Below are 25566 nucleotides of genomic sequence, written 5' to 3'. Positions count from 1 at the left end.
TGCTCAGGCTGCTGTTTGCTTGTGTCAGAGCCAGGGAGGGAGGTGGAAACATGGTTACACCAGCTTGTCTTGCATTAAACTGTCACCACTGACAGGGATGGTTTGGAACACAGTATGCTCCCTGTGCCTGGACACCACACCTCAGGTGGCATGTCAGACTGGGTTTGCTGGCCATCAGACCCCTCGGCATGGCTGGCAGAGCCAAGAGTATCAGCAACAACTGCATCTGGGTTGGACCTCAGAACTGTGGTACAGAACACACTGCACTAAAGGCCTATGGGCATCTTTTTTTATTTAGGATAGTTCACCTAAAGGACACTTAGGTTTAGTTATCAACATACCAATTAGTTGTCCTCCTTGACTATACACTTTATCACCCAGCTTTCAGTGTGTTCTGAGGCAGGATGTTCCCTCCTATCAGTCTCTCTGTTCTTCAAGGATATAGCTGTAAAACAATTGCCTCCCTATCCTTCGGCTCCCTTCTCTGGCCGCCAAACTCTGTTTTGTCGGGCTCACATGGTTCATTATTATTGTTTAGCGGAAAATTCCATTTTCTTCAGGATATCAGTATCTCTCCCGACCCCCGAGGCCCGCCGCCACCACCACCGGCGGGATCAGGCCACCCTTCGCACGGCGCCAGCGCTGAGGGGAACGGCCGCCACCACCGCGGAGTTCCCTGCGCCCGCCTTCCCCGCCGCGCTCCCAGACCCGGGGGCATCCCCTCTGCTCCCGGGTGGGAGTGGATGTGAAAAGGGGCCCCCTCCCGGCCCCTCACCCCGCCCCGGAGCTGCATCCCCGAAGAGCCGCTGGGCAGACCCGATCACACCCCCACCCCCCACCCCCCGCGAACAGCAATGGTTTGTCCCCAGGAAGGCGGGAAAGGGGTCAGCGTGGCGTCCACTTCCGCGTTTCGGTGCGGGCGGGCACAGTGTGGTTGCTCCTCCCCCTCTGGCCCTCGGGCCCAGCGCGGCGCCGTGCGCAGACTCAAGCCGTAGCTCAAGATGGCGGCGGCGGATAAACAGAAGCATGAGCACGGGCGGGTGAAGATCGGACACTACATCCTTGGCGATACGCTCGGCGTCGGCACCTTCGGCAAAGTCAAGGGTGAGCGGCGGGGAGCGGGGCGCCCTTGCCCCGCCGGGCTGCGGGGAGCGGAGCGCGTTGCGCGGGCCGTTAGCAGCAGGCTGGGCCCCGGCCCCGGCGGCGGCGGCTGCGGGCGGGGCCGCCGGCCCAGCCCGGGGGTGCGGGGCGCGCCCTCCCGCAGCGGGAGGTGGCAGCCGCGGGAGCACAGCTTTCGTTTCTCTATTTACGGAAATACCTACTGGCGGTGAATGATGCTGCATTTATTTAAAATAGCCTCGGATGTGTAATGAAAGCAGGAAGTCTTGAGCTGTCCGTTCATTGCACCAGGGCCACCACTTGATGCCTTTATAAGGAAGGCCAGATCTCCCCTACAAAGAGAGAGAAAAACTAGTTTAAAAGGATGAGTCTGGGGTTACTGGATTAACTGGCAACATAGCTGACCCACAGATATGGAAAGACTTCATGCTAAATCTAGTTGACCAGTCGTTATCAAAGTTTTTTTTCAGTTCAGACTTCAAAAAATTGTCTTAGTAGTGGTGCAGATGCAGTGCTGCAAATTTGAAGCCTGGTAGGAATAAAATAGAAGTTAAACTTTTCCTTGTTGCTGTCTACCACGGGTGGAAAAACAGTGCTTTAGCTTATTCTGTTCCCGCTGTGTTGTTTGGGAGAATTGTTCAAATATTGAGGTGCACAAATTGGAAACACCCTTTCACAAACGATTCAGACTAGACTCAGGTTGTGTTCTTCATCAGGTTTTTTTATCGTTAACATTATGGATTACTAATGATTATAATCGGTAGAATAACACAGCTTATCCTGTTGTGTCTCATGTGCTACCTGACTTTTAATGTTTTTTTCAGCGTAGATGTTGTATGTTCTCTGTTCTCTTTCAGCTATTGGCATGTTCTGAAGAAATTACTAATGTATAGAAAATAAGAGCATACTTGTCTCTAAGAATATCTAGGAAAGCAGTGGAAAATATTTTGAAAGTAGAGCCCTTCGAGTCTCCTTTTTTTCAAGGCGGGATTATAAAGGGACACCCCCAGCCACCTGGGAGCAGTGATCCCCAGCTGGCAGCTGCAGTACCATTCCTTTCCTTGGGAATTTAGCGCCTCCTTAAATAGGGAGGAGATGAGATGGAGCAGAGGACAGGCATCAGGTTCTCTTTCCTCATGGAGGGTCTGCCTGGTTTGAGGGGAGAAGTCAAAGATGGGGTGGGGGTGGGGGGGTGTCCCCCCCGTCCCGCCCCCCGCAGTGCACGGCACAAAACTGAGGTTGGTATACACATAAATGTTCTATACACTCTTAAATTTCAGAGAGCGCTGTTGCAGTACTGCTGCTGTTAACTGTGTTGGCAAAAAGATGTCTGGAGTTGAAACCTTGAAAGATGGTCTCTTTGTGGAACTACTGTTACAATTTTAATATATTATTGAATGTCACTCCTGTTAATATTTCATGAAATGCAGTTAGCTTGAAACACTTAAACTGGCAACTCTTTTTTTCAATTTACTGTTGCTCTATTTCCATAATACTGTTCTGTCTGCCCTATTTGATCAATGTTAGGTGTTCTTTTAGGCTGCTTTGTAACTATTGATTGTGTGAGGAGCACGCATGTGCATGTATTAACACATTTTTTTGTTAAGGATGGGGGAGAAATCACTTTGTTGTGCAAGGCAGCATTGTTCTGCATACTGAGTACCTTCCTTAAGTGACTTGGGAATTTACTGAGGATCTGGAAGCAAATGTTAGTGTTCATGGTCTAATGCTCTGTTTCCATAGAAAAGATTTTTAAGTTTGTGGGGTTTTTTTTGTCCCTATGTGACATACTGTGTTAGTTTTGTCTTGTTTTACCTGTACTTAATAAAGGATGTATTTTATCTACAATGCACTGGTTTTCCTCTGAGCATGCACTTTTTCTTCATTTAATACCAGATCTGTGATAATTTTCCTGTAATCCTCATAATTTTCCTTCTCCGGTGACTCTTACTCTTTCATCAATTGACAATAAAGTGAAAAACTATAACAAACGTGTTCACTTTTTAAAATTCAGTTAGGGTTTTCCCTAAGATCACATGATGCAGGGGTCGGGCATATGGCTTCTTGAAAGTGGATCTTTAATTTTAACAGTGGTGGTAGCCTGTAAACGTTGAACTGGAAAACCAGTGCTTTACTTCGTAGTTGTTAAACATCTCCTGCTGTCAGGGTAGCTGTCAGATGAATTAATCCTGTTGCTTACCCTTTAACCCTCACAGATAACTGTTACTGATGTGATGGTTTTTGAGTTTCAACTGTTCATCTGGCTGCACTAGCTTGAATTAACTGCTGGGTGGCTCAGTTCACTTGGCTGTGCCTCAGATGGACAGTCACGGAGGAGACGTCTCTTTAGAACCAATGTCTAGGCAAAGCTAAAATGCCACAGAAGTGGAAAGCTGTGAGTTAGAAGAAGGTACTGAATCTACGTCTATTATGTGATACACATTCTTACTTAAACTTTACCAGGATTCAGTGTAAAAGATCTGTCCCTATTTTTGTCACTTAATTTTTCTTATTTTTTTTTTAAAAAAGCCCACTACTGATGTTTCTTGCTGACACCAAATGTAAACATTATTTCCAAAAATATTTGGAAATAAAAATTAGCTTTCATAAAAGGAAGAATGGTTAGGCTTCTAGTGATTTGTACTAAGAAACTGAGGGGTACTAATTAAGGTTGTAAATGTACAGTGATTGTTCCAATCTGTAGAACTAGGTTAAAAACCCTGGTCTGTATGGACTGCAAAACTGATGTAAATAAATAGGTTGTCCTGGTCAAGGCAATAAAAGACCTGGAAATGGATGGTGAGGTCATTTTACTATCTGATGTTGTGCAGCCATATGCCTTTGCACAAAATTAACTCACAGAGTGTTTTATGTTAGTGAAAACATTCGTTTAGCTCATACTTTTAAAGACTTCAGATTTTCCTCTGAACCTCAGCTCAAGGCAAGCAAAAAAAAAGGCTTTTGCCATATCGCAGAAATGTTTCATTAAATACAACATGCGCTTTTTCAGCTTTTTTTTGTACAGATTTCATGACTAGTACCTATATTCCATAAGAATGTTATATTTACTCCAGACGGCCTCGTAGTCAGCTTTCTCTTCCAATTGAAGACCTGCTGAACTGAGTTCAGAGACTGTTGCTCCTGCACTTCAATAGTTAAAAGAAGTCACTGCTACTTTGAGACTCTGTCACTGTCTTGGAAATCTTGGTGCTAGGCATAGCCATAGTGAAGCTTGAATGAAATGGTGTGATCAGAAAATAAAGAAATACAGGGAAGTAATAGGACTGTAAAGTGAACTTTCTGCAGTGATTCTTTTGAAGGACTGATGGCTCATTGAGGGTTAGGGTGACTAACACATATTTTGATTACTTCTAATTTGTGAGCCTTCCCTTTAATAGGTAAAACTTTTGTCAGGTAATACAAAGTAGCTTTCAGAAAGCTAACACTGGCTGCTTACTTTTCTACCTGATGTTACCGTCTGAGGTCTTGGTTTCCGTTCTGTCTTTATGCCGAATTCAAAAATAGTCAGCAGTCTGTTACCAGTTAGTGTCTGATATTTTACTGATGACAAATAGCTTGAACAATATCCAAGAAAGCAGTTTTGTTTCACGAAGTAGATGGCTATCATAAAGTCGTATCTTGGAAAGCTAGGTTTGTTATAATCTTAAATTGAATTAAAAAGGGTAGGCAAACATTGCTGAAGAAAATAGGGATTCAATTTGAAATGTCTTAAGCAAATGAACAGACTTTTGGGATACTTTTGCACCACCACAAAACCACAGTATGTTTTCACTACAACAACTTATTCAAAGTTGGCAAACAGCGTTGAAGAAGCAGAAAATCTTGTTTTCTCCCAGTCAGTGAATAAAATCAAGGCTTGAGACGTGCAGTCTTGAAGGTTGTGACAGCTAGAATTGGTTTCAGTCAACTGCAAATGTTACTGTTTAATTACACTGAATGGAAAATGTGTTGTGAAAAACTCTTATGTGCCTTGCATACTGAACATAAATTGTTATAGCTAATAAATTACTTGCTATTGTTTTTTCAGAGTTCTAATGAAATTCCATTTTTCTTCTAAGGTAGACTGACAGATTGGAAATGAAACACATTGGCTGATAAATGAGACTTTATAACACAATGCATGTCAGAACTATATTTATGCACTAAGCTGTAGAATTGCTCGAATATATGTGCTACTTACTAAATTAAACACATTCGTAAATGTACTTTGTAAAATAAAGGAAGATGCGAATTCATATATCTGATTGTTAGTTTCTAAGAAACTGTTTCTTACTAACAAAAGTTAATGTTAAATTTTAATTGACTGATCAAAGATTTTTTCAAATACTTCTGGCTTCAGTTCATGTTATTGGTAGGCAAAGACTTTGTGATTCAAGTGGAATAGTTGCTTTTCTAATGTTTTACACTAATGAGTCATTACTCCTTAGGGTTTGAACATAGGTGATGTAATTTGTTAAGTTCCTTTAAAACTTCAATCACACTTGAACTGAAGAAGACGAAGGGGATGTAATTGCTTTAACTGTAGATGTGGTTGAAAGCAAATAATTCTCACAGGTGACATGATTTTACAGTTGCAGTCACCCACCTCCCAAGCCTTTGTGGTCTGTCTAGAACTTGTGATGGATGTGGGCTTTGTCTTGCGTTCTTCAGTAGTGCGAATGTGCCTGTCCAGTGTTTTGGTTATTATGGCCGTTTTGAGGTAATGGCTCCTCTGAATGAGGGGATGTGGTTTTTTCACTTTACAGCAGACTCTTTCTGTATTCTCAGGTACAAAAAGCATGTCACCACTGCATTGTGATGGTTCAGGGTCTTGGATTATCCACTAGTTAGTTGCTTCCCTGCAGCATTTTAGACTAACTGCTTTATTTTACACGGTGGCTATCCTTTTATTTTAAGAATAATCACTCAGATGCTTATCATTATCTCTGTCTGTCTGCTAAGAATTTCTTTTAATTTGAGTTTTAGCTCAATATAGAGGCAAAAGGCAGCAGGAGAGCCTTGCGTTGGGAATGAGATTTACAGTTTGATAGGTGTTTGCTAATTCTATCCAAATTGAATGCAGAAAGACTTCTGTAGATCACTGCTGTTTATCACAGCTTTCCATGGATATATTTAAATGAAGCTTGAAGCGTAGGGATTAGCTCAATCCTCAAGTGAGGACAGGCACCCAGATCAGTGAGTAACGTGTTCAGCACAGGTCTGTCAGTGGTGTCAATCGAAGTGGACAAGGATGAACTATGTAGGTGTCCCTAGAATCTGGTTTATCTTCAAAAAGTAGGAATCAGGGTGGTGAATAAAAGTCATGTAGTTACAGTCACTGCATGCAGAAACCAATGCAGATAGTGAAGCCTTCTAGCAGAAGAGTTACTTACCTTCTGTGGTTTATCTGTGATCCAGTGTTGGGTTTAAGAAAAATATTCTTAGCAACTTTTTATGGCTACTCCCAATAGCACCTGCAAAATTAAGGACTTTAAGGGGTAACTGTCTGTAAAATATTTTATACTTTTGAGCTCCTCTGAAAGAAAAAATAAACTTTCCTAGAAGTAGGAAGGAAACTGAGGAATGTATGAGGTTGAATGTTTGCATTGCTTCTTGTAGTTACTATTTTATTTTGTTCATTTCCTGTGGCTTTTGACATTTATTTTATATAAGAAGGCTCTGGTGTTTACCGCACAGACTGTAAGGCGTATACAGGGTCAAACTGATCCAAGGACAGATAAGTAAGTAATTTTCAAGTAAACTGCTCGGATACTCTTAGTGGTAATTCAGTGGTAATTGCTGAAACAGGATTCTTCAGGGAAGGATTGCAGTGACTTCTTTAGTAAGAGTGATCCTTGCAGATAAAGTAGAAGTGCTGCAGGCCAACTTGCCTGAGTGTGTTAACAAGTGAGCCAAAAGCTTGGAGGGACTTACATGGGGAGAGAAGATGGTCTCCCTAACCAGCAAGCATGGCAGTGTTTTGGAATATGCTTTGTTTGCAGTATGACTACATTATTGCACTCCTGAAAGACTTCTGAGGGTTAGGTTTAAGGTTTTTCTTACACAGCCCATTCATCTTCTAGTGATAAAATTGTGGGAGAAACTGGAGTAGGGCACAAGAAATGACATGCCATCTGGTTTTCAACATCCCCAAATATAATGGGAATATATGGAATGCTAACAACTTTTATATCTTGGCTACAGTTGAAATGGGCAAATTAATGTCTTTACAGAGCCATTGAAAACCCTGACTAAATACTTCCTTGTTCCTTGCAGTTGGCAAACATGAGTTAACTGGGCATAAAGTTGCAGTGAAGATCCTGAATCGACAGAAGATTCGCAGCCTTGATGTTGTAGGAAAAATCCGCAGGGAGATTCAGAACCTCAAACTCTTCAGGCATCCTCATATAATCAAGCTGTAAGTTTTGCTTGCTATAACCAAACATATTTAAGCAGTAATCTTATTTTGCTCTCACTGATCTGAAACATGTTTAAAGAGCAATACTACTAGCAGTATCTTGTCAGGAAAATAACCAGTTTCTAAGTATGTAGCCATTTTCAGTGTCCTCTGTAATGTGTGTTTACAAAACCCATCTTTTCTGCAGGCTGGAGAGCTTCCATTAGATCTTGCTTACAAATTGTTTGGATAGTTATGATAGATACTTCTAGTATTATCCATCTCTGTTTTTAGCTGCTACTTCAGTTTTCTTTTTCTCGTTATGTTTGATCTTTTCTCTGCTTAGAAGATGAGTTATTAACAAGATTGTAAAGGGTGTTTCTATAGTAAGTTTATTGTCTTTTCATACTTGAGATATGCTTTTCGTGATGTGCTGGCAGTGATCTATGGTTTTCCAATGCAGATGGTGCTCTGACATTTTTTTGAATTAAGGATATTCAGTGATAATGTGACTGTTTCAGAATCCTTCAATATAGCTGCTACTGCTTGTCTAAATGTGGTATTTACAGTGTGCCTGTTTACATCTGATAGTTGATCAATACTTCAACAGTGGAGTTCACAGTATAATTAAATATGTCACAAAGGAGATCCTTCATGTCTGATCTGAGGAAATAAATTACAAATGCCACTGACTTTTTTGCCTTTCATTTCCTGAAAAGTTAACTTGCAGCCCCAGAGCATGGGTGACTTTCACTGCCTTAATCATGGTGTTGGTGTTAGGTGTTTTTATTGGCAGTATTAAGACACTGCTGCCACTGACATGCCATCCCTATACATTCCTTTTAATTTGGCAACAGCTCTTACACTGAAGCTGATTTGGATTATGTAAGATCAACTCACTAACATCTTCAGTGAGTTAGTTTTCAGAAGACTATTAAGCTGATTTGGCTGCAAAATTGCTAGTGCTGCCTGTTAGAGTTCATTAATGAGTCCAAAGGACATACCTGTACTCGAAACAAAACACGAAGTGTCAGTGTACCAACTGAGATATGGGGGTGGAACAGGAACGTGTACTTGCAGTGTTGCTAAACTGTTAAGTCAGCTTAGCAGGTGTCAGATGATAGTTTCCTTTTCAGTGAATTGCGGGGAGAATTTTTTTCTCCTGCATGTGGAGAGAAAGGACAAGATGTAGGAGATGATGGAAAAATTGATGGATCCACAACTTTTCACTTGATTAGGTTGTATTTCTAAAGCAGAAGGATTATAAGCATGTGTGTAAAAAGCATCTGAGATATGAGTGATGCGCTGTTGTGCAGGTAGACTTGCTAGTAACTTAGGATCATACTGCTTGGGCTACCAGGATTGGGGAACTGCTAGACAGCAGCTTAAGACATTTGGGATAAAGGGAAACAGATTTTTTCAGCTTAATGTTACAAATTAGACAGTGTCTAATTTGGAACATTTCTGTGCTTTACAAAATAATTCATATGCTGCTTTACCAGGATATACAATTGCAAGCCTGTTTCAATAAGATTTTCTTTCTATACCACTCCTTAAATAAAAACATTTGGAGCATCTCCTCTTATTTTCCTGTGTAAAATTACTTCTTTTTGCATTCTGGTCCTCCACACTGTGTGATTTGATAACCATGTTTATACTATAGGTGTGTGACTATTCCACAACCTCCTTTTCCATAACCAGAAAAAATGAACTGACTATAGAGAAGCACGTCTGTAACTTTTGGAGTAGAAGGATTAAAATGCTATTTCTGTAGTAGTGTCTTAGCCATGTCTTCAGAATGTTGTTGATATTTAAGTACATGAAGTACTTTCAACCAAGGTGGTAGAAAAATCAGTAAACGTGAAGCCTCTTGGACTGTAAGATTTTAGATAAACCTAACTTAGATCTTGTGTTGGTAACTGCCTCGGGAGGGCGTTGAGATTATTGAAATGTTACACTATAATACTAACCTGTTAAAGTAGATACACATATATATGTGTGGACACACATTCACCTGGATAGTCTGAACCCGCTGCTGCCTATGTAGTTCAAGAATAACCTGTCTCAGTAAGTGGAATCATCTCTGTTTTCTGCTTTGTCCTGCAATCAGCATTTTGAAGAACACTGCAGTTCTGTAATGTATGTGTGAATTCAGTTATTAATTACAACTTGGATATTTCCATGCTTAAATGTAGTACCTTGAGACATTAATTTATCATCCAGTTGCTGCCTGCTGTCTTCTCAGTAGAATATCTGAATTTTGGCTGAAGTGTTACCAGTGTTCATTTTCTTGTTCCATTAAAAATTGATCACTTCTGACTACTGTAAGGGGAAAAAAATTAGACAACTTTTAGGTAAGGATATATAGTACAAAAGAAAAATATCTTAAATGGGGTGTTTGGCCATAAACTAGTTGTTTCAAAACTTCAGAGGTTTTTTTTTAAACTTAAGAGAAGTAGAATGATAAAAATGTAATAACCAGAGTGTCGATCAATCTTGTACTAATGACAGATTTAGGTCTCTGTAAAAGATTATATTCATTATTATTATTATGAACAATTTTTTCTACTCTTGAATTATACTTTTTATTTATGGCAAGTCAGGGTTTTTTGCATGTTAAGGTTGAAAAGTGTGTATTTTTGAGACACTAGCAAAGTCCTTTTGAATTCCTTCCTCACTATACCAAGCTGTCTGCGAGGCAGCACTGTAAATAGTTTCACAGAAATCATTTGGACTAAGCTGTCATTTGCAAGTAGAAAGACTGATATTCCTGGTGGGGAATCCAAATTTCCTGCTAGTTTTGACAATGACAGCTTCACATAGTGTAAGAAGAGGAAATAGCTTCTGAAAAATATTGTCATTCCAATAGCTGTAAATCAGCTGATAAATAATTTAAAGTATACTTCTGTCTGACTCTTTGCACACCTTTGGTTTTAACTGAATATAAGTAGCTTCTTTTACTGAGTGTGTAGACTAACAGATACCTTCTCTTGTCAGGTACCAGGTCATCAGTACACCAACTGACATTTTCATGGTGATGGAATATGTTTCAGGAGGAGAACTGTTTGATTATATCTGTAAAAATGGAAGGGTAAGAAGTAGACCAACTCTACAAATCAATGACTTGCATTCTGTTACTGCTTTTGCAACATTCTTGTCACCTGACACTGAGGGGACAGACTGGTGGTTCTTGGGGATCTTCAGCAGAATGATATAATTAAAGCTTTATTTTCTTAACAGGGCATAATGATTAGTGTAGCACAGAACTTATGATTAGAGTGGCACAGGATTTCTACAAGCAGAATCATTGTAGTACAAACTGTATGTGCTATAATACAGAATTTATAATACAACTTACCATTTCTAATGACCCAGACCTTCTGCAGACTGGGTCAAATCTTAATACATAGTTTGCTCTACCAATATAACAATCACAGTCTAGACTGGAAAATCAGATGGAAGAATACGAGTCATTCAGCCCTCAGAGGAAGCAGAGGATGGTCGAGGCGTCCCCAGCTGCTGGGGGGGGTGATGGGTCTCCCTGTCCAGCAGTTCTGGTCCAGGTTCCCCACTTCAGACTTGTAACTGCTTGATTTTTATGTACAGTACTCTGGGTGCGGTTACACTTCCTTGTTCTATGAGGGAGTCGTCACCACCACCTGGCTAGCTGAGTGCCTGGGACCTTCAAGTCTAGTGAGAAAGGGGGTGACTGCTCTGGTACCCAGGAATCTTGAGGCTGGTAGGGAGGGGAAGAAGAAATCTGTTGGGTTTGTCTGCTTGGTTCACAGGACCTTCAGTGCATGATAATGAGGGAAGGGGCACAAATATGTGACTCAGAGAATGGCCTCTTGCCTCATAAAATGGTTTTAGTTATGCTAACCACATTACCAGTGTTGGGAAGCAGGGGGTGCTGGTCACACCATTAAATGAAGGTTTGTGTTTATGTATTCAGCATTAAGTCGGCTGTTAGCAATTAAAATATACTTTATGGCTACATCTTGTTCTGAAAGTAAAAATGTTTATATGTCAACATGTTTCAGATCTTTATGTATGACTTTGTCATAGCATTTTTCCTCTCAACTGATATGTTAATTTACAATTATTGGGTACAAACTGGGTGGATATGTATCCAGCTGGAGTAGCTGAAAACTATTTCTTCAGTATAATCCTTTATTGGAAAGCTACCATTGTGCCCTTATTACCCTCTTCTACTAGTAGAACAGTTTGTGTGAAAGCTCTGAAGTCACTTTTGACAAGCGATCAAATGATAGCCAGGATACTTCTAGTTAGTTGTTAGAACAAACTTGTGGCATGGATTAGGGCATGTTCATAGGAAATGCCCAGTTAAGCCTGCTGTTTGGGGCTAGTTGATAATAGCATAAATAGCAGCTAAAATTTATCACTCCTGTGCTGTATGTCAGCTGCTTTTGTCAACTTAAGCTGTGCATAAATGTCAGAGTTCATTGATATTCCAGTTAGACAAAGTTAATGTTTGGGTGCTAATGTTTCTAGTTACTGAGTATGTAACATCTGCCTAACAAGTTTCAAAAGGGTGAGAAATTTCAGTGACTTTCTGAGTTAGTGGTATGTTTTATTTTGGAGCTGTGGTACAAAGTGGTGTGAGCTATGAAGCCTTCTGCTACAAGTTCTGATACTGTGCTGTATAAAGTATCAAAACTATAAATGGTATCTTTAGGTCATGGGAGAACTTCCTTTAATTAATATAAATGAAACCCAAGTTATCTTCCACTGTCTTATAATTGTTTAAAACCTTTGTCTATCTTAGCTTGATGAGAAGGAAAGTAGGCGTCTGTTCCAGCAAATTCTTTCTGGTGTGGATTACTGTCACAGGCATATGGTAGTACATAGAGATCTGAAGCCTGAGAATGTGCTGCTTGATGCACACATGAATGCCAAGATAGCTGACTTTGGTAAGCATTGCTATTTTATATCTGATTGCATTTCTAGTGTTATTTAGATCCTGTTAATGTCTATGGGAAATATTTAATGTTTAAAATATTTTATGAAATGTGTATACTTGAATACTTGGTGGTGGGACACAATACAAGAACCTGATGAGTATGAATGTAAAGCAAAATTATGTTCTTGCACATATGTAGAATTTGTTTTCCTCTCAAGCTTTCTTTTCAGGTATTTTCTGTGACTGGGTGAAATTGTGCACTGATTTGTTTCACTTTGCTTAATCATATTTTCTTCCAAGTGCTAACTAGACTTAGTTCCTGACCTTTCGCCTTCAAAATTCACTCCTATTGCCTGTTGTACCATCTGTAAAATGTAGGTGCTTAATTCTCTCAGAAGTACAACGTTCATCATGTTTAAGAACCACATTGCTGTAGGAAAATACACAAGTCCTATTAAACTACTCTAAAGTCAGTTTAAAAACTCCAAAGATGTGATTGAAAAAAGTGTAATGAAAGCATAAAAGGTAAATTAAGAAGAGCTAATCTTGCAAGCTCCTGTGCTTTTTGCTATATACCTGCCTAACTAATCAGAAAGCTTAATTGTTTATACCAGTTGTTAGTGACACAGCTGCTGAGAAGACTGGCAGCTAGTTCTTGGAGCTATCTGAATCAGGAAAAGTCACCATATAAGCATAGTAAGGTATCAATACTGCTATATCATCGCAATAAATCTCTTGTAGACATACCTGCCCTTGTAAAGCACTTTGATGTCTCTGGTGAAAGATGCTAGGTAATGCTGCATACTCTAAGAATATTTTAAAAGTGTAGTGTTCAAATATGTGGGCACTGGGATTTGTATTGATTTCTTTTGTGTAGAAAATGCTTTGGGTGAAATGGTGTATGTGGTGAGGAAATGAAGAACAGTACCTTATAAAAATATCGTACTGTAACTTAAGTATCAGCAAAGCTGTAGACAGAGCAGCATATATAGAATATGAAAGCTAGCCAAGCTGTACTTTTTCACCTCTGTGCCCTCCTCCCTCCCACTACCCCATAAAAGGGCAGAATTTCTTCTTGGAAACTGAGTTGTCTGGTTTATGGTAGTCTTGATCATGCAGCCTCTACTGAGGAAACTAGAAGGTATTTTCCACAGCTATTCTAGAAGTGGTAGTGCTTTACTGATATTAGACTATACCGAGGGCTGGTGAATGAAGATGGCCTAGTTCTGAAGTACTCTTTAATTACTAAAAGAATATTGAAAATCAAACTACAGAACTGCAGAGATTAAGTAGCCAGCTGAGCAGTGTAGGTGTCTAAACTGTGATGAAGTCATATACTCCTCTGTTCCTTTACTCTGGATAACCTATTATAGAATTTTTGGCAATTCTGTGGTAGCATCTTCCACTTTGGCATTTAAAAGTGAATATGGTTTTTAAGACTTTCTTGCTAATGACCAAAATGCTATCTTGCTATGCTGCTCCATCTTCCTTAGAGCAATTTTGTTCTCTGTCATGCCTGTGTCGTCCAAACTGGACTGTTTTTTGCCTTGGAATAAACATGTTCTCAAATATCTCTAGGTTGAGTGCAATAATGGATTGATGTTACTACAATTTCTGGTAAAGTAAATGGAGGATTATGTGGCATGCTTATGAAAATTTCAGTAATTCCAAACAATGTTACTTCTTGTCGGATATAAATTTGTTAATTTTCTAATTTGAATTACTAGGTGGTATATGCAGTGTGAAATAATTTTGCTCTCTGAATTTTTAGTAGTTACTCTTTTACACTTTCAGGTCTATCAAATATGATGTCAGATGGAGAATTTTTAAGAACAAGCTGTGGTTCCCCTAACTATGCTGCACCAGAAGTAATTTCAGGAAGGTAGTTTCTTTTATGTTGCATGCATGTACTTCAGTCATTTTGCTGCTTGATTCCAAAGGCTACAAAACTACATCAATTGGCAGGCTTGATGCTGAGAAACCATGGATCAAACTTTTAATTGTCTTGGTAATTTTTCTTGAGTATTTAAGGCTTCTATGAACTAGCTTTGAATAGTTCCTGTAAGGTGGAGGTGATGTCAAATGCCCCAAATCCAGTGTGTATGGTGTGCCTGAATTGGTTTAAAAATCTCACTTACAGCTCAGATCTTGGAAGTAGAGGTATGGATAGATTTACAGGCAGAGTCTGCTGTGAAGTTGAGTAGCGGTGAAGTATCTGCTGCAGAGTAGATACTCAGTCTGAAGGTAACTTTCCTTTTTTTTTGAACTTGATTGTCAAATCTGCTGCTTTCAGCTGCCCCCCTATTATTGCCGTTTTCTGACTGGAGGCCAAATATCTGGTTTATTCAGGCAGTAACACAGAATATGTGACAGGTTCTGCTATATGGACTTGTCTTAAACTTTTCAGCCTCCCAGATTTGGGGGATAGATGACTTTCCACAGATTCTGCTAAAACAGGGATAACAATATATAACATGGGCTTTCTTAGTAGTAGGTGGAAGTTTCTTTGTTTGCCATTGTCTTAAATTGGATTTGTGGATTATTGTTATACAACAGAGGGGAAAACTATGTACGTGTCCTGCCCCTTCAAATATGTAACAGGGCACACTAAAGTTCAAGGGGAGGCGTGGCACAGAACTGAAATGGAACAGTACTGACAGATCAATTGTCCTGAGTTCATACACTTTTGATTACTGTCATACAATGTAAGAAAGGAAGAAAATCTGTTTAAATATACTAAACACAAGTCACTAATGATTGACTCTTTCCCAGATTATATGCAGGTCCAGAAGTAGATATTTGGAGCAGTGGGGTTATTCTGTATGCGTTGTTATGTGGAACACTGCCATTTGATGATGATCACGTGCCAACCCTTTTTAAGAAGATATGTGATGGTATCTTTTATACCCCTCAGTACCTGAATCCTTCCGTAATTAGTCTTTTGAAGCACATGCTGCAAGTGGATCCAATGAAGAGGGCAACAATCAGAGACATTAGGTAAAACATTAGCTGCTGTCCGGTCACAGGATGCTGGAATGATAATCTCTGTGCAAATATGCAGAACAAAGAAATAGCTCATATAGCTTGTCCATGTTTTCTAAACTGAGAAGAAAAATTAAACTTCTGGTGGTTGGGCTTTAGTACTGATGGTTCTGATCTCCAGTGGCTAAATAATGAATATTGGAGGTCACAGTAAAAAAAAAATATATATATTACCTATGGAAATTCAGAGAAACTCTGAATTCTGAAGTTTAAGACTGCTATAGCAAAGCTGTTTACTTGCAGAATGGTTTGCAAAAACTATACTGAATTGACTTTGCTGGGCAAAATGTCTTTGCTGTTAAGATCCGCTATTCTGTATTGTAAATGTGGGAGGGAAAGTTACGGCTCTTTGATCACTACTACTTTTATTCATATTTCTTCAGACTCTGAAAGATCATCTCTTAAGACTGAATATTCCACATGCAAGATGGCACTTTCTAGCTTCAGAACCCTGGCATGAATTTGTATATGAGTGATAATTACTGCATCCAATATTGATTAAGTTAAAGCCTGTAGGTACAGATAGCCATCAAAGGCTCCAGATTCCAAGAGGAGATTCTGGAGAAGGTGACTGCTTTGACAAGTGTGACAATTGGTAGCTGATAGAGCTGTGTACTTCATGCAGCAGCTTAGTTAGGTTTTCCTGTTCCCTTTATAAGAAACTCTAAGGACAGAGCTCTGATGTACTGCCTGACTGGAAATGCTGCTGCTTTTAGGGTTGGAAGTTAGGAAGTTGGCAATGTTCATGTTCTTTCAGTGGAACAAAAAATGTGGCGCACTGTCTCTCTTTTGGCTGGGGTAGAGTTTATTTTCTTCCTAGTAGCTTGTACAGTGCTGTGTTTTGGATTTAGTATGAGAATAATGCTGATAGCACACTTATGTTTTAGCTGTTGCTAAGTAGTGCTTATGTTACCCTGAAAAGTGTGTGTGTTTGCCCGATGTGCAAAATGTCAAACTACACACAGAATGGAGGTATTTTATTTAATTAATTTTTGGACAAAGATGGGTGCTAGGTGGTAACCCCACAAAGCTAGCACACCACACCGAGAAACTACAAGGCATTTATACAGCTAAATGTGTCAGTCACAGCTAATATTCACACCTCCCAGCTAATAATTGGTTAATTTCCTTCTCTCTTCAACTTAAAGGTACAGCTCCCTTTAAATTTACCAATGCATGCTTAGAGAGTAAGGGGCTGATTTGGGGGTGGGTTCCTGGCCTATGGGTGTGATTTTTAGTATTATAATGAGGATAGTTCACCTAAAGGGCATTTTGTTTTAGTTCTTATCAACATCCCAATTAGTTGTTCTCCTTGACTATACACTTTTTCACCTGGTGGTCCTCAGCATCTTCTGAGGTGGATGTTTGCTTTGAGTCTCTCAGCTCACCTCAAGGATATAGTCATAAAACAAGTGCTTCCCTATCCATCAGTTTTCTTCTCTGGCTGTCAAATTCTGTTTTACCAAGCTCGCATAGTTCATTGTTACAGCTTAGCGGAAAATTCCAAAAATTCAATTTTCTTCAGGATATCACTGTCAAGGAGAAGACAGGGTCTCTGGATCTGAAAACATACCAACAGACTCTGTGGCTAAGCCAGAGACCCAGCCTTTAACTGTATTGATTGCTCCTATAATTAAAAAGAAACAACTGAAGCAGAAGTCAGTTCATTTAGTGAGGGATGAAGAAGACACTCTTAAGAGGGAGCAGGAGAGAGAATCAGAGAAGGCAGTCTATTCTGCAGCAGCGCAGTTGTAAGAATGGGAGGAGGGAGGGACTGAAATCTTAAATAAGGCAAAAACCACCTGATCCCTATCCTTAAGTGAGCTGTGAGATATGCAAAAAGACTTAAGTTGTCATCCAGGTGAGCAAATTCTCAGCTGGTTATTCTGATGCTGGGATATTGGGGCCAGTAGTCAGGAATTGGAGGGTAAGGAAGACTAGCAGCTGGGATCCTTTGCCAGGGATAAGGCCATTGACAAAGGGATCATGAAAATAGCAGGTCTTTAGTCTTTGGAGGCAATTCCTATCAAGTGTGAAGGACAGGTAGCCCTTCAAGGAAGATCTTGCAAATTCCCAAAGAAAATGGACAACCACTGAGGGAGGTATCCAATACCTGAGGCAATTAGCCATGGTGGAGGTGATTGGTAGCAACCTGGATGACAAACAGATATCCAAACACCTGGATGAAATCTGGTGCATGTGGTCCATGTGGTATAAGTCTGTACAGGGTTCACTGACATCATATGCCAACACCCTGGTCCGAATGACCTGGACAGATGTGGAGGTACCAACTGTGGATGGATTGGCCAGCCAACTCTGAGAATCAGAACAGAATCTGGTTTCTTCCATATAGGCCTGTGTCTCAGCTGTGGAGAAACTCACAAGTTTCTTTCTTGCTTTTACCCTTCCAGTTCTCTTTGCGGTCCCATTGGAGGGGGAGTGAGCGAGTGGCTGCGTGGTGCCTAGTTGCTGGCTGGCATTAAACCATGACATCCATACAACTGTTCTTAAATCTGTAGGAAGTATTTATGCTATAGGCAAGAATACTTTCAAAATTAGTGTCATGCTATACCCTTTGGCTAGTTAAGCAGCTTACTGTAGGCACACAGAACAGTTTTATGGTTTACATATGATCAGGCAATGTAGGTATTTGGTTCCTTCTGTAACTTCCCTTGCCCCTCTAACAAATGCAGCCCATGTGTACAGTAGTAAAGAGGTACAGACTGACCCTTCCATAGCTTTCCCCTCAACCCTTTTAAGTCTTAGAGACAGCTGGGGGTGAAAAAATGATAGGCAGCTTGTTTGAGGTGGGAACAATGTGACTCCAATATTCAAAAATCCTTGTCCAAACATCTACCAAAATTATTCACCATTCTTAATTTTGTTGTGTATTGTTTTTACTTGGGTAGGGACAACTCAAGGTGGGTAGTATAAATTGAGTATAAATAAAGTTGAAAATATCTCGAAACTCACATAGTGGCAGTAAAAAAAATACCATTTATATAAAAAGCTGGTTGAGTTATACAAAGACATTTTTGAAGTTCAAGTAGTTGAAAAACTTACAGGGAAGTGGATTTTTTCTGTCTTCTGTAAAACATCTAGCCAAACCTTGTGAAGGTGGTGATTACTTTCCTTTATGTATGGTTTTACTGTCTGTGCTGCACAGAAGTGGACTTGGACTGGCAACTGTGGTGGTTCTTATACAGACTAAAAATAATGTTATTTTTTAAAGAATTTAGTATTAAAAGGGTTTGCTTTACATACATATACTCAGACTTCTTTTATTTTTAAATATAGGGAACATGAATGGTTTAAGCAGGACCTTCCAAAATACTTGTTTCCTGAAGACCCATCATATAGCTCTACCATGATTGATGATGAAGCCTTAAAAGAAGTGTGTGAGAAGTTTGAATGCACTGAAGAGGAAGTGCTAAGTTGTCTATACAGCCGAAATCATCAGGACCCTTTAGCGGTTGCTTATCACCTCATTATAGATAATAGAAGAATAATGAATGAGGCCAAGGACTTCTACTTAGCTACAAGCCCACCAGATTCTTTTCTTGATGATCACCATCTGTCTCGCCCTCATCCTGAAAGAGTGCCATTTTTAGTAGCCGAAGCTCCACGTCCTCGCCATACTCTTGATGAGCTGAATCCACAGAAATCAAAACACCAAGGTGTAAGAAGAGCTAAGTGGCATTTAGGAATACGGAGTCAGAGTCGACCAAATGATATCATGGCTGAAGTTTGTCGAGCAATTAAACAACTAGATTATGAATGGAAGGTAAAAGAATAAAGGATCTTTATAGCAGTCAACAGTAGATTTTTTTTTTGTTTGAGCTGTGTAGTTACATAGCCTAGAACTCTGAAACTGTTCTCCTGCGCTGGAAAATAATCTCATGTGCCTGTGTGGACTGCTTGTGCTTGTTGTGCAGGAAGGGTTTTGGGGAAGGCTATTCATGCTGACAGGAAAATAAGCCTTGCTAACAAGTCTAACTTTTCTGTTGGTGCTGTAAGAATGTTATTCTGATGGCTTGGGCGGGGGGAAGCCAAACCCCAAAACCCCCTACAACTCCAACAGGTGTAAGCCTGATAGCCTGAAATCACTTGATAGTACCAGTGAGTTGAAATGACAAAACCAATACACAGTGCTTTTCAAGCGGTTTTGGTAAATAACTCAAACCTCTTTTGTACTAGGTTGTAAATCCATACTATCTACGTGTTCGAAGGAAGAACCCAGTAACAAGTGCGTATTCCAAAATGAGTCTACAGTTGTATCAGGTGGACAGCAGGACATACTTACTGGACTTCCGTAGCATTGATGGTATGTGAAGACTTAACATAAGTTAATGGAGTTGTACGGGAAATAATTCTAAATGCAAACATGCCTTAATTTATTTTAGAAATAAAGTAAGTGTTGACCTTTATTAGCTTAAGCTGATCTAGTGTTTCTTTATTCCTTCCTGGTCTGGTGTTCCTGTGGTCAGATGGTTAGCTGCTTCATCCCTTCAATAATAGCTCTTTAGCTATATCACTCCTGAACTGCTCCATTTTGTGTCTGTGCCAGCACTAGTACCACTAGTGCAAAAGGGGACAGGGCTGTGAGAGGTGAGATTTGGATCAACCTAAACTCCCAAATTTAAATATTAATTTAGATCTGAAATAAGCATGTGATTAACATTTCCTGGTAAAGATAAAGCTTGGCATCTAGGCATTTAAATTTGACTTGGATTGTACATTGCTGTGCTGGGTCTGGCTGAGATGGAGTTAATTTTCTTCACAGCAGCCTATATGGTGCTGTGTTTTGGATCTGTGACGACAACAGTGTTGATAACACACCAGTGTTGTGGCTGCTGCTGAGCAGTACTTGCATAGTATCTATTCTTTCTTTTTCCCACTCTCTCACCCAATGAGTAGGCCAGGGCTGAGCAAGAGGCTGGGAGGGGACACAACCTGGAGAGCTGAGCCAGATTGACCAAAGGGATATTTGATGCCATATAATGTCATGCTTAGCAAAGAAACTGAGGGAATGGGAGTCTGGGGAAGGTAACCTTGAGACTGGCTGGGCATGAACCTGCTTTGGAGAGGTGGTGAATTATTGCTTTTGCATCACTTTTTTTTTTCCTGTTTTTCTTTCTTCCTCATATTAAACTATATTTTTTTCTACCCATGAGTGTTCTCACTTTTGCCCTTCCAATTTTCTTCCCCATTGTGCTGAGGTATAGCTGCCAGGCAGAGTCAACCCACCAATACTAGTAGTAGACAAAATTTGAGACAGTTGTAGTATGCTTGCAGTAACTGAAGTCTTAAAAGCAGTAGGTCTAACCTGTACAAAGATATATTTAGAGAATGACAGTAACACAGCATACAAATCCAGTTGGATACCTTCCTGAAAATGAATTCCTGAAAATGAATGGGGGAGCTAACAGAGACTGCCCACGTTGCCTGTTCATGGGTGTAGTAGACTAAAGCAGAATTACCTACAGCCAGTGGTGTAGATGACATCCTTAGAAAAACATGTGGCATGGAAAAAGGGTTTACTGGAGTGGGGCTGGATCACAGTATAGGGTAGCTAAGGCTGTGTGTCATGATAGTTTAATCTGATCTGACTTGGCAGTGCAGTTCCTGCTTGGTTCCTTCCAACAATACAGGTGCTTACTCGGATCCAGTGGTACTTGACACAGGGGACTAATCACTTTCCTGTACTCACCTACTGCAGTACAAGATAAATGCCATCCCTGTTGGAGGGGACATGACTGCTTAGAGGCATGCAGCTGTGAGAGGGCAAACTGCAGCAGTCCTGCCTTCAACTATTGAGGAAATACAACCCAAGGGCATGGATTTGCCATCTCTCTTCCAGCAGGGAAGCTGATTTGACTTCTCTCTTTCCACCACAGCTAATTGTTCTCTGTTCCTCTTGCCAAACTGTAGTTTAAAGTAGTTTTGATGTGAAAATGCAGTCTTTTCTGTGTTCACTAATTTCTCCTGGAAATAACTTTTCTGGTGCCAGATGAGAGTAAAACTAATGTTCAGTATTTAAAGTAAGAACAGAGATACTTCAGCAGAACATTAGTTATAAGATGAAAGTATTTCTTCCTCATACTGAAGGCAAACTTAAGCTGGTGCAGCCCAAATGTACGACATACTATGGGGGAAGAACTCCCAAAAGTGAAGGGTAGATTAATGTAGATGCTAGCAATTCATGTGTCAGTGACTTGTATTTTTATTACAAGTTAAACAAAGTAAAAATAACGAACTCTAAAAACCAAAACAGAACAAAAATAAAGTAGATGCTAGCAAAAAGCATCTACAAAATGTTTGAACTGTTATTGGCTTAACCTTATGATGCTATCCTGCTTTTGTTTTAATTAACTGAAATTGAACCATTGGCCACTGAAATTAGTTCATGAAAAATATGGCAAGCGCTGGTCTAAACTAGGTGTAAACAGTCCTGGAGCACAGTTCACAGTACAGGAATAATTTGCATAAGGACACTTGCTTCTGTGTTACTATATGTGTAAGCTTTTATTTTGTATCAAATATATTTGCAGAAGGTGTTTATGTATTAATGATTTTAAAAAACAAGATTTGGAAGTGTGAGAAAGGGAAGATGTTTGCTGTTCAATAACTGATTTGATACTGATACCTAATTTTCCTCATCTCTCCCCTTGGCCCCTAGATGAAATCACTGAAGTGAAGTCTGGGACTGCAACTCCACAGAGATCGGGTTCTGTGAGCAATTATAGGTCATGTCAAAAAGATTCAGATGCTGATGCGCAAGGAAAATCTGCAGATACATCCCTTACCTCCTCAATGAGCTCTTCGCTTGACTCTTCTACAGCTGATGTAACTCCAAGACCAGGGAGTCATACAATAGAATTTTTTGAGATGTGTGCAAATCTTATTAAAATACTTGCACAGTAAGTTTGAAGATGGGCTTATTTCTTTCATAGCAATAAGCATGCCTAAATCATAGTCAAATGCTTCCAATTATAATCAAGGTAAATTAGCGAAGGCGCTGAAAAAGCTAGTCACAGAATGCAATTTGCACAGGGATTTAAATGATTATGGCAGTTCACATACATTATTTTGAAGCTGGAGTGAATTCTGATTGTCTGCTGTCTAATAGTGTAATACAGGTACAGGAAATCACATGCCTGTGGGGCAGTGTTTGTAACTTTTTACATTGGGTGCACATTAGGCTGCATGTAACACTTAAGTTAGGTGGACCTTCTTGGGTTTTTTCACTGCTAATGCATACATCTGATGCATTCTAAGTAAATGTACACTTACTAGTTTGGTGACCTTGGTCAGAACTATCAACATCTAACAGTAATGTGTTAAAACTGATGTGTTTCTTACCCCTTATTTGACAGTAAATGATAAAGAATAGTTCAATGTGTTACAATGTACTACTTTTAACAACTGATAAATTTGATAAAATGCATGCAAATCCAAACAGTTGGAAATGTATGTAGGTGCTCTGTAATGCACTAAGGGTGATGCTGTGGGCTGTGAGTAGAACAATTGAGTCCACAATAGTGGCAAGAGACTTAATGCTGAGAAGACATGGCACCCCGTGGGCTAAAACAAAACGTTGCTCTGTGAAGGAGAACTGTCAACAGGTTCCTGATCTGTGCAGATTTGCTAGCTCATGCCTTAGTGTGGTAGAAGCACAGCAGCTCCCGACTGCTACTGCAGGCTGAGAATGCTTTTCCTTAGAAATGTGCATGTAGCTAAGAGCACAGCCTAAGGGCTGTTGCGTGATATTGCAGATCTGAAGTTGACAGTTTCTTGAAATCTATGTTAATACTTTGATACAGCTGTTATCACATGTTAACTTAGCATATTCTGTATAGGATTCACTTTGCAGTTGAAACTACACACATTTTGCTATTCAAATAATTTTGAAATTAAATAGTCCACTTTCAGTTGAACATTGAAAACTGATCATGACAACTTTAGTGCTAATATTAAAAAGGTTTTCAACAGTAGATTGCAATTACAAGTAACGTAAATTTTTCTGCATTGATGGTTTTTTGCAGTGTTTCAGGAAGAAAACTGAACCCTACATTTTAAAAACACAGCTAGTACAAAAACGTTTAGTCTCTTGTAAATTGGATATAACTAGCCACAGTCCCACCTTCATCTGGCAGTAATAGATATAAACAGTAAACTATATCATAAAATGTTTAGTTTTGTATTCAAGAATTCATGTTCTCTTCAAAATAGACTTGAGGACCTACTCAGTTTCAAAGGTTGCTCTCCTGGGGAGAGACTGGAAATCAAGGCATTACTATGAACAGTGAAACCTGGACTCTTAAAATGGATGGGGATACTTGCTAATAACTGAGATTTCATCCACGGAACTCTTGGCTACAGGTACAAGAACAGTTTAATCCAGGCCATCTGGCTTCAGTCCAGAAATTCGCCTGTTATGAACATGCACAGAATCTGAAGAAATGTAAAGCTGCTTTAACCCCCAGAACTGCTTTAACTGCATTCTGAACTGGGCAATTGTGTGGTCTGTCTGGTATGTAGGTACAAGTTACAACTTCAATTGTATATCCTCAAGTGTCACACATGGTCCCTGTAATGCAAGGTTGTATTACTGTAGCTCAAAGTGGAAGATTTGCCTTAAATAAAGGTTTGGTTTTAAACTGCTGAGATTGAGATGTCAACATGAGGGGACCAGCTGCAAATCCTACTTTTAAGTCCTGTTTTTAGTCTTGTAAGAATTCGTTCTGATGTACTGAATAAATCAGTGCGTTCATGTTTGTTACCCTTTTATTCTGAAATTGTTAAATATTGCACTTGTACAAATATAGCAAATGTACAGGTTTTTTAATTGCAGTAATTCCTCATCTGGAATTGGTGTGGGATCACTCTTGCATATGTTAAGCTAAATATTTAGAAATGGTATCTGCTCCTTGTAATGCTGACCACAAAAACAAGGTGTCAAGATGCAAGTAGCTTCTATTTTATATACCTGTTTTGGCCTTCTTGTGCATTAAGACAACCATGTTTTTTCCTTTGTCTTGGTATCTGGCAGAAGTGTACTGTATGCGTAGTTTTGAATGAAGTAAATTTTATTGGTATGATAAATCAATTTTGATGGCCAAAAGTTTTCTGATTGAACTGAGATTTTTATAAGGGGTGGGAGAGGGAGAGAGGGGAACTGACAACCTCGTAGAACCCAAACAGTTGTCTGTTTTGTGACTTTGCTAAGCTTTGTAGATCTTGCTGCTGAAACTGCTTTCTTCATGTGTTCCTGCGGATCTTGCAGACCTTTTTTTAGCATCGCACTAGTATCTGCTGCTTGGCTGTGAAACAAAACTTCACTAAGAAAGCTGCCAGGGTTGTAAGGAGGCAGCTTATGGAAATACACACACTGGTCAAGTATGTTTATGTTCCCAAGCTTACTCCACTTGGAGTACACTGAATTATCTTGCCTTTGTATTGCAAATTTTTCAAAAACATGGATGAACCTGACTGTCCATGGGCAATAGAACTCACTAGGTAATGGATAAAAATTCATCTTGGTGGTACAATATTAAAAAAAGAAACTTTAATGTTTGTCTTGGTGTGTTTAATACAAAATTGGAAAAAAATTTTATTTTACCAGTTGATTACCAGTGTAAGATAGGAAGTCCTGTTCCTTAACAAAGATGTGCCTACATCCTGTGTTGATTTCTTTTGCAAAGCTGAATGGCAAAAATGCTTGTTTATAACTGTATAACTTTTTAAACTTTCAAAACTTAGAACTAAGTAAACATGAAATACTGAACCAAACCTGTGTGTGTGTTGTCTTGTAGTGTTATGTATAAGTTCACAGACACGGATTGTTACACTTGTTTTAAAAATGACAGCAATTACCGTTTTGGAGTATACAGCAACATGATGACAACTTACTGCAGCAGTCCCAGTGAGGCAGGCTGGGCTGCCAACTGTGCTCGCCTGGCCCGACTGGCTGTTTTCCCTTGGATCATGTAAACCCTCTTGCTGCAGAAAGGACTTCTAGATGGAAGGAATGCTGAATTTTCGGTCTAAAAGTCTCCTTCTGTTCTGCCCTGCGGTGGCTCGCCTT

At 39.7% G+C, this 25566-nt stretch overlaps 1 protein-coding gene across 1 annotated transcript; it reads left to right on the top strand.

The window, feature by feature from the left end:
• Nucleotides 1-963: 963 nt before the first annotated feature.
• Nucleotides 964-25271, top strand: PRKAA1 (protein kinase AMP-activated catalytic subunit alpha 1). The gene is made up of 9 exons (XM_064439591.1): nt 964-1104; nt 7396-7537; nt 10514-10607; nt 12303-12447; nt 14232-14319; nt 15210-15434; nt 18777-19263; nt 19677-19803; nt 22159-25271. Exons 1-9 carry the CDS (start codon nt 1002-1004, stop codon nt 22401-22403), a joined length of 1656 nt encoding a protein of 551 aa, XP_064295661.1. The 5' UTR covers nt 964-1001; the 3' UTR covers nt 22404-25271.
• Nucleotides 25272-25566: the final 295 nt, after the last annotated feature.

Source organism: Phalacrocorax carbo, chromosome Z (genome assembly GCF_963921805.1).
Source record: "Phalacrocorax carbo chromosome Z, bPhaCar2.1, whole genome shotgun sequence".
Taxonomy (NCBI): domain Eukaryota; kingdom Metazoa; phylum Chordata; class Aves; order Suliformes; family Phalacrocoracidae; genus Phalacrocorax; species Phalacrocorax carbo.
The sequence above is the reverse complement of the archived record's forward strand: the minus strand, read 5'-3'. Positions and strand labels throughout refer to the sequence as shown.

What these genes read in the sequence shown, in the direction of transcription:
- PRKAA1 (XM_064439591.1), top strand. Translation starts at nt 1,002, where the DNA reads ATGGCGGCGGCGGATAAACAGAAGCATGAGCACGGGCGGGTGAAGATC. An exon ending in CCAGAAGTAATTTCAGGAAG is followed by an intron (nt 14,320 to 15,209) that starts GTAGTTTCTTTT and finishes ACTCTTTCCCAG; the next exon opens with ATTATATGCAGGTCCAGAAG. An exon ending in GGACTTCCGTAGCATTGATG is followed by an intron (nt 19,804 to 22,158) that starts GTATGTGAAGAC and finishes CTTGGCCCCTAG; the next exon opens with ATGAAATCACTGAAGTGAAG.